At 30.1% G+C, this 10,466-nt stretch overlaps 1 protein-coding gene across 1 annotated transcript; it reads right to left on the bottom strand.

The window, feature by feature from the left end:
* Nucleotides 1–1,464: 1,464 nt before the first annotated feature.
* LOC132934037 (armadillo repeat-containing protein gudu-like) lies at nucleotides 1,465–9,893 on the bottom strand. The gene is made up of 10 exons (XM_061000322.1): nucleotides 9,723–9,893; nucleotides 9,270–9,446; nucleotides 6,552–6,698; nucleotides 6,242–6,454; nucleotides 5,983–6,131; nucleotides 5,598–5,924; nucleotides 2,476–2,947; nucleotides 2,047–2,235; nucleotides 1,663–1,884; nucleotides 1,465–1,590 (listed from the first exon to the last, which is right to left on the bottom strand). Exons 1-10 carry the CDS (start codon nucleotides 9,891–9,893, stop codon nucleotides 1,465–1,467), a joined length of 2,193 nt encoding a protein of 730 aa, XP_060856305.1.
* Nucleotides 9,894–10,466: the final 573 nt, after the last annotated feature.

The following is a 10,466-nucleotide window of genomic DNA, read 5'->3' as shown; positions in this document are numbered from 1 at the left end:
TTAATTAGGCAGGAGTTATTATTCGTATTAACTTATAAAGATGTACGTACTGTAATCCAATTATTTTCATAATTTTATCAGATCCAGAAAATATTAATATACGTAATTGGGAAAAAGTGTTAATAGTTAATATTTTTAAAATTATTTACAACAAAAATTCTAAGATGAATAATCGTAATTTTTCGACTAAATATATAATTTTGTAATCATTTGAACTTCGAATAGTTAAATTATATTTTTAATAGAGATCGCAATAATAATTATGTTTTATCAACTGATGCTGCGTAGATATTCCCGATTTTCAAAATTATTAATTATTTACTGTACCTAAATCTTCGACATTTGAACAAAAAAAATTTTAAGTTGTAAAATTAATTATTATTTGTGTAGAAATTTACATTAAACTAATAACTATACTAAACATATTATAGTATCAAAATTTTTGAATTCAATATAAATAAATAAAAAAAATGTCTATAATTTTCGAAACTAAATTATAATAATTATTTAAATTTAGCGCAATTGCACCTAATCAACTTAAAACCAGTGAGAATGGAATAATTTCACCGAAATAGAACATAAGAAGGCCAGTGGTGTAGTTATTGGTGGGGGGGGGGGGCGGGATGATGGGGATGGATCCCCTCCAGAGCCTTTTTTTTTTTTAAATGTTTAATTATGTTTAAACTTATACTTGATATAAAAGTAAGGGAAAAACGTGAATTTTTACGCAAAATCTGTTTTCAACAAAACGGATTTGATAAACTCCCAATAACTCCCCCCAAGCCCCCCCCCCCCTATATACGCCAATGAGTATAGTATTTTTATATAGTATTTCAAAACTAATAAAAATATTAAAAATCAGGAGATAAATGAAATTAAAATGTTGAAACGTCAATATTTTCAGAAAAATTAACTCTTCAAAATGGCTATCATTAATTTTTTTAACAACAATTAAGTAAAAAATATATTTTTTAATTTTTTTACCAAAACATTAAAATAAATTAAAACATGAAATGTTTGTAGTTCTTGTCCCTGTGAGTCGTCTTATTAAAAAACCAGAATTATAATAACTCCTTTATTTCAGGAGATTTCGCAATGGGTAAGTCCTCACGGGATATACCCTGTATATGTTGAAATACATTATGATTTATGGCAATAATAACATGATGTACATATTATAATATCTACCTATATAATAAATATACGTTAAAGTATGATTTAAAATACATTTTAATGTACATCATAATGAAAATGCATATGCAATATGTCCTTACTTTAAGAATATTTTTGATTTATTTCTTTTTATAAACCATGAATATTAATTTTTTTATATTTATAATATATTTATGTAAGTAGGCACATTCACATTTTTATCCATACATTTACAATTTTTTTATTTATATATTTTGTATACTGCATCGATAATTTTCATACTATAATAAAGAAATTGTAAGAATGTAATTTTCAATGCTTCGTCGTACACTCTTGAAATTGGCCTATAGCTGCGCTTGCTTTTCTTACGTTGCTCAAACAGTTAACAGCAGCCATGGCCGTATTAGGATTATCCGAATGTATACATTTTTTTAAAAACTAAATGATTTCAAGAACATTTTTAAATAAGTAAGTACCCACATTATTTCTTTAAAAAAAATGTTAACATACCGGAAGGAATCCTAACGCCTCAATCCTTACACAATTTAAGGGGTCTTCGGATAATCCGCTAAGCGCAAGAGGAACGTTGTCTCGGACGACTTTGTGCTCAGAATGCGTGTACTTAATTAATTTATCTATAATTTGTTTGCAGCTGAATCTACGTGCAGTCACACCAACAGTGCAGCATTTACCCAAAGCTTTGCAGAGATTGGCTCTCAAGTTCGTGTGCTCCTGTAACAGATAATAATATAAATGGGTATTTTTCTGTAAGAACACATATGGTTATTTATTACTTACCCACTTATTTAATATATTTTCTTATTATGTGTAGGTAGATATTATATTTTTATAACTATAATATCATACTCCACCTATATTAAAATGCAAACTTACCGTAGATACGAGTTTTGCCAAATTTTCGACAATTCCTGCGTCGACCATTATTTTTGAATTTTCATCGAACGTAGCAATAACGACGATCAGATGACAAACTGCCGCTAAAAAGTCCAAATTCTTGTGCGTCAATAAATCTACCAGGTCACAGATCGCCTCGTACATTCCCTTCAGAGGGTTCAAGCTGAACTAAAAACACACAAGATGAAAAATTTTTTGAAAAAAACGAATAAGAGACCACTATAAAGTATCACGTTTAAGGTGGGTTGTTTCCTCTATACACGTTTGCCGTGTACATGAAAAATATTCAGTGTGGTAACTTAACCTAACCAACCAATCACAGCAAAGGATTTGTAGCACGTACGTGTTAGTGAAAACCCGCCTTAACAATATAATATAATATTGATAGGTATAATAGGTATATTTTACTTGTGTGTTTTCGACTATCATGGCCAGGCATTCGGCAGCGGCTATGATCGTTTGCGGTTCGTAGAAATCTTCGTACTTGTCGAACTCGTCCACGTCCAGGGACGGCAACAGTACGAAAATCAACCGAAACCCTTTGGCCTCGTCGATCATTTCCATGCTCTGCGGATCGCTAGACGCTCGACCTATAGCGGTGCACACGTGTGCCAAAACAAGGCTGTGCAGGCTAGTATTGAGCAGTTCCAGATACTTTGGCACGGCAAATTGCCTGAGCTTGCCACGCAACGATTCAGATTTCCACAATTCAGACAGCGTGGCGACTGCGTAGCCGATTACCCGGTCGTCGAATTTGTATGCCAACAGTTCTAGAAGGAAATCTACGATGCGGTCTTTCTCGATCACTTGTCTGCATTTCGTGTGCAATGAGCTCTTCCACAGCACAGTGATGATCAACACCATAACGTGGTCGTCGTTCCTGCAGGACGCAACGGTATAATTAATAATTGTAGTCGTTTTATTAAGATTGTTGAATTTCAAGCTTGTAACAGTGTATATTATATTATATAGTAGGTAATAAGAGTTTAAGGTTAGTCGTAATATTTATATCAAATAGATAGAATCAAATCGAACATAAAATTGTGTTATTTTAAATACGTGTTTATTATTGAAACAATCTACATTGACTGCTGTGTTTTGTACAAGACACACACATCGCGTATGGTAGCCGGTAGGACGATCCCCCACCATATATATTATGTATAAACTTTATTTGATACGTAACACCTCTTTTCTTATAATAACATTTGGTTTTATAATAATTATGATTTAATATAATAAAATTGTTAACATTTCAATTTATTATCTGTTTATGATAACAATATTAAAACGCAACTTAATAATAATAATATAAATATATAATATTATTATGTGTGGTGTATAATACGTTATAAACGATAGATAAGTAATTTAAATTGTTATTTTTATGAAAACAACATTCATATTTTAGGAAAATGTGTTTGTGTTGAGAAGGCTTAGTAGTTCTTGAGGATCTAGGAATTGATTGTGTATCGGTTGATGCTCATAAGCGTCCGAACTGGGTAGGTATGCCAGGTGTGTTGTGGTCTGTGGCCATTGCCTATTTGTACGACTTTTATTCATTTTGGGCTTTGTTTAATATTCAAGTTACAAAAAAAATAGTAAGAATAATAACCAAGATGTATGAAGTATGAGGTATGAAGTATGACTATACCAAAATTTAGATAGCCAGTTAAATAAAACAACCACAAATGGTGATATAATTCATCTCTACCGTTCAATGACCGTTAGATCGTGTTAATATACATTTTTATTCCAAGACGTGTGTTCCTACTTTTACTTATAAAAAACTAAAAAAAACCTATAACTTTCTATTATTAAAAATGTGATTTTAAGTTGGGTGATGTAATTGGTGTAAATAAGGAATCATTTTATTTAATATTCTAATGTAGATGTATAATCATTTATTATTTTTATTTATATTTATAAAAATTTTACAAAATATACATACTTATTTTTTTAGATAATAATCTATTTGTTGAAACAAATAAAAAATTTTTTTTTAAAGTTAGGTAGGTGTATAGAGTAGGAACTAACCAATATAAGTATTTATGAATTTATATTTTGCATTACATTTTGTCTATTTTTCTTTTTAAGTGGGAGGAGGGGAGTTATGTTTGGTTTATTAAGGGCATTTAAGGGAAAGTGTCCCATTTTCTTCATGACACACCCCACAACAAATAATTGCAGTGACGCCTATGTTGATGCTATACTATGAGTTGGTTCAGATTGAGTCCAGTGTCTTTGAGGCCTTATCAATGGAATTAATTTGATTTTGGAGTCAATCAAAGGGTTTTTAGGAACCAGGTTTACCAATATAAACTGGGTTATTGGTGGCACGATTCATAGTACCTATAATTGAAGTTTCATAATAATTATCAATTCTTATTTTATGAAAGTTAGAAGTACCTAGTCGTAGCTGTATTCATAAATATTATTATATTAGGGTCACTGACACGAGTTATCTCGGTGGGGGGTTTGTATTTATACAATATAGGTACATACTAATATATTATCATTATAATTATTATGTAATTATGAAATAAAAAATGAATAAATATTATTTATAGTCAATAATTCTGTTATTATATTATAGTTGCTCTTTATAAAAGTTATAATATTTTTATGTTTTTTTTATGTATATAAATACAATATATTTTTAGAAAATTAATTATAGCTAAAATTAATGATTACAAAATCGGGCTCATCTGTTTTGTCTCATCTGTTTTGTCTGTTAGCTATAGGTAAAAACCACATCTGGTAAATATTTTGAAATAACTGGAACCGAATTACGTAACAAAATACCATCCTCCATAATAAACCTACCAATTAATTTATTAAAAAAAAAAACATTTTGCAATGGTTAATGGAATCTTTTGATGAATTAATAATATTATGGAAATAATATTGTATTCATTTATATGTATTCAATTTTAATCATTATTATTTCTGCAGACACAGATTGCAACTAAGTATTACTACCTATCATAGAATAAACTATTCTGTGTTAGTATTTTTACTGTCTAATAGTTTATAGATATTATTTTTAATTTCATAATTAATGAAATCAGTGAAATACCTTACTAAATACTTTGAAATTCTATTTAAAAACAATTGTTATAGTGAAAATATTAATTAAGCACTATGTTATTACATCAAAAAAATGAACGGTATCTGGTTTATTGAAATCTAAATTTCTACACGGGAAAACTATTTTGGTAATTTGCCATTTGCAATGATGCACTAAAATTTGATCGGCCAAAGATTCCATTCTGATTTGATTAATTATGTGCATATACTTAAACAATTACACCTACTATAACAGGCGCGGATTCAAGGGTGGTCTGGGTGCTCGGACGTTGTCACACTGTTATCTAAATCACCAGTAAATTACATTTGTACCATAAATTATGTAATTTAAAATAGAAAGGTATAAACAATTTTTTTTGAGCACCCACTGTCAAATTTTCTGGATCCGCACCTGTACTATAATATTATTATATATGTTTAATGTATAGGTTTATTTTTACTGGAATTTTGTAACAGCTTTGAATAGGGTTTCCATACCCTTGTGTTTCAGCAGAACGTTGTATATAGCAGGATTACCGTCAAACATGCACAGTATCGTTTCGGCCGCTTTTTCCGCGAGTTGGGTAGAATCACTGACCAAAAATTGTATGACCTGCTGTAAAATGTTCTGCTCCTTAAGTGCTACTCTAATGTGTACGTCTGTTTTTTGTCCAGCTACTTCTGGCCGAGTACGGCAACATTCCGCTACTAAACTCATTATGGAAACTTGGGTTTCCCCATGTTTCGAGTTCAACAATTGCGATAACAGCTGCACAAACCCGGTTTCCCTATAATAACGTATATTTTGTTTATGAATGACTTGCCATGGAAATAAATGTACATTACCACAACTGTTCTTGGCATTTTAAAGACCGGCATAACTGTCTTAGAGTGCCGGAACAGCAGTTCATCAAACCCACTGCGGCCCGATTTATCTCGTTCATATTATTCAAGTGCATGGGTAATACGTGTTTCGATACATTCATCATTTGTACCTTAAACATTGATAGTCGTTTTATTATAATATATGAGACCGGACACCGGTAGTTGTGTGGTTAGGTATAATGTGTGATCGACAGGGGTCGAAAATACTTTCCATACGTACCATGGTCTTAATTCCACCACTCAAGCGTATAAGCTTCCTGCCTCTCCTCAGTTTCGCGATGTTCTGTAACGTTTCCGAAGCCAAGTATTTGACTTTGTAATTGTTTTTGAACAATAAAATGGCAATCAAAGGTTTCACCGCGTCTAATGTACACAACGAGCATTGAATTCCGTAATGTTGGGACATTTCATGTACAATGATCAAAGCATTTTCCTAAAATATTGTCGTTGCATTGAGATAAAAAGAATATATAGTGAAACGTATACCTAGGTATACTATAGATATAATAATTCAATGGTTTTCTGTATACCATACATTCATCGTTGTTACATTCAAGTATGTTAATCAACACTTTGAAACCATTTAAAGCAATAAACATGTTTTGATAAGGTCCCTCCAATATTTTTTCAGCTTTAAGTTTGGTCAACGCGGCCAAGGTTTTTGTCGGGTCAGTATTCTAAAGTTTCAAAGAATTTCAAAAATATAAGTAAATAAAAAATAAACAAATATTTCGATGTTACCAGTTAAAAGTTAAAACCAGAAATCAGCCCAAACAAGTTTTAACTAGACAAAACTAGTTATCACAAACCTATTTCGTTAAACCTGATTTTTACTACCTATCAGTCCCGTAACCAGACCAATTCTTCAGGTTATCAAATTTTAGGGGGGGAGGCCAATAAAATGCATACTTAAAATAATATAATAATACTTAACGATAACATACTACCTAGATACATACATTTAAAATTTGGGGGGGGGGGGCAACGATTAGGTCCAGAGCAATGTCTCCCCCTTGCTTCCCCGTGGTTACAAGTCTACTACCTAGTTAACCTCAATTTTAAATGTAGACCACACTAGCTTAAGAAGCTTAAGAAAAGAATCATTATATTATTATAATGACATTGCAAAAGACTAAAGATGCGTACGATTCTGTTCTGAAGAGCCGAGGACTAAAAATAGTATGAATATAATAAAATCTCGTCACTGCTTGTACATCTACTACCAACTGGCTACTTATATATAGTTATGTCCAGTTCAATGATATAAAAAAAACTTCTGAAAACCAATTTTCTTTACTATCTAGGTTTCACTTTTGACCAATATAATATTTTAGACACAAGAAGTTCTAATTAAAAAAAGAAAGCTAAAACTAGTTTTACAGTTAAGGGTTCTGTTTGATTCTATAGTTTTAACTAGGTACCTTGTAATAATCAGCTTTGACGAAAGAAGTTTGTGAATGCTAAAACTAGTATTGATAGATTTCTGTATTTCTTAACATCGCATTGTACAGCATGGATTATTGGATTACACTATACACTACCAACTACCGATTACTTATATAATATAATTTAACATAATCTACGTTATATACCTAATAATAAGATAAGTACGTGTGAAACTGTTTAACCTATAGTAGCCTGTAGGTACATTGCAACGCACTCTCGGAATCTTAGAACCTAAAAGAAATAATATGTTTATTTCACAATAAATCCCTAGTACGTAAGCAACCAAAGGTTTTAAGAAAAACAACAGCATTTTATTGTACATTATAATCCAATCACCATTATATTAATTATTAAAGATTTTATTAACAAGTTGTTTAAGTATTATAGAAATATCATAATGGCTTTTACAATTCTGGGATGACCCGCCCAAAGTGCCTCTCACATTTTGATGAATGGCATATTATCTATTCACGAAGACGTAAAAAACATTAATTTAGGAAAAACAACTAGAAGGACATTGGATATATTATAGGACTTCTGCTCCAGGAAACGAGGAACCTCATTTATAAGAAGTTCGTTGTGCATAACTGTAAAATGTAGTTAGTATAGCCCCTGAGTCCTGAGGACCTTACACCACATGACTTGTACTTTCACATTTTTAACTTTTGTTATATTTCAATACACATCTATTTTATTTAAACTGCTCGAAATTGCTTAATCAATTAAATCACTCTACAATAATCTTCATTCCTGGCAGAGCCGTATATAACGCAATATTCACAAGTCAAAATTATTATATAAATATTATATTTATAACACAATTTTCTCCAAAATATATTGGCTTTCTTACTTCTTAGTTCTTACAATATATTTGTACATAGATAATCAATAATCATTAAACTTAACGATGAAATAAGATAACAACGAATTGTGGTAAGATCACAACAAATTTAATTTCGTCCAGTTATATGGTTAAGCGCATAAGAGAGGGGACCTTTCTGTTTTTGATCGGTTTATAATATATCAATATATATTATGTACTGATAAGAATACAATATATAATATTAATATTAAAATATATTTTTCTCACTATTATTATTATTATCATCATACCATTATATTAACCACGAATGAAAATCAGAGAATTTTCACACCAGTTTTGACGATTTTGTGTATTACGAAGTTATAAGCAAACCTATCAATCTATTCATGAGTAATTATTACAGGCACAAGTTTACAACATCTACATGCAATATTCAATCACATCGGTTGTATACCAGTTAATAATAATAGTTAATAGTTTGTTTTTAATAGTTCCACACAGTGTTTATATAGGTAGATAATGCTAGTAATAACAAGTTACCTATAGAACGTGTGTATAATTTATAAATTAGATATTTGCAAAGCTTAACACAAATGTATGTAAAACAAATAAAAATAATATACAACCATTTAGGCAATATATATTAAATAGGTATTATATTATATAGTAGGTTTATGATATTATGTTGTATTAGTTTATATTTTATAATTAGTGCATATATAAAATATATAATAATGTATAATAAAATAATATATAGGTAATATTTATTATCTATCTACTAACGGTTTTTGAACGTGGCTGTATAATAACAATATCTTAAAAATACTTCTTATCTAATACTTTGCTGTTACAATCCGGTCACACAAACTTGATACAAAATGAAATAAGTAAGTATTAATTCTGTAAAATATATTTGTACATATACCTACCGAATATTCCGTTATCTAGATTACTTATCTCCTAATTTAAATTTGTTCACCTTAATTTCTGCTAATAGCCTTCTTAAACCTTCGAAATCAGATTTTTCTAGTCCTGTGTTCAATGCTGGATTATACCATCGTTGTTCTTCGATTTCAGTTTGAGTTAAACTATCAGTAGAACTGTTGTCCAAATCTTCTGGTGGTGTTACATCGATAACAAGTGGTGCAACAACAGTCTTGAAATCAAGTTATTATTTTTTTACCTTACAACTATTTTTAATCAAATACATAATATTTTAATATATTTTAGTAGCTCTCATACATTTATAACAATATATTATTATATTCAATAGATATTCATAATAATTGCATACACTATAGTCTATAATTTATATTACTCAGTGGATCTTTCACCCAATTATTACTCCCAAATAATAATCCTATCCTTGTTTTTACCAGCCTGCAGGTACCACCCAAATAACATTAAGTACTTAACGTATTACTCTCATTACCATAAATTTAGTTTTGTCTTCTTCATCAAGTGTAAACACTGATTCGTTTTCATCGCCTTTTGTATCACCTTGTTCTTGCCGTTTAGTTCCAATTTCTAGATTTTCAGGAGCAGAGACTCCCAGTAAAACAAAAACATCTTTTGACGCTAACTCAACTTGCTCATCTGCCATAATGATTTATTTTTCTCAATATTATTGCACCAATCTTAGATACATAATAAGTATTAAAAAAAATAATAGTATTTATTAAAGTTATATGAAATAAACAACATACGCGTTACCTACCTAACTGAAATAATAAATAATTTGCACAGAATTTTCAGACATTTAAAATGCTTTGTATAATATATATATACAAGGTCTCCCGAATTTCGTATGACGAAAATGGTTGAGAGAACTACCCAATATAAACTCTGAAAGAATATAAATGTTTACACAATTGTAAAACCCAAAATATCTTTATTTGTAAATAAATTATTAATTATATTTATTTGGTACCAATTTTTTAGTATTGGCTAGTCTTAATATCAACAATCGTAACTATGTATCTAGTATTTACCACTGGTAGCCGGTAGGTAAATATCACGGGATATTTTTCTATCCGATTATTTTTTACCGCTGGATATGATTTACCGGCATAATGACGTATCACAATCTTAAAACACCTTATATCCCCGAGATTTTTTTTACTTTAATATGTTAATGGACTGGGTAACACTTTGATTATCACCATAGAAACGAATA

Source organism: Metopolophium dirhodum, chromosome 1 (genome assembly GCF_019925205.1).
Source record: "Metopolophium dirhodum isolate CAU chromosome 1, ASM1992520v1, whole genome shotgun sequence".
Lineage (NCBI taxonomy): Eukaryota > Metazoa > Arthropoda > Insecta > Hemiptera > Aphididae > Metopolophium > Metopolophium dirhodum.
Note: the sequence above shows the minus strand (reverse complement) of the source record. Positions and strands in the feature narration are given on the sequence as shown.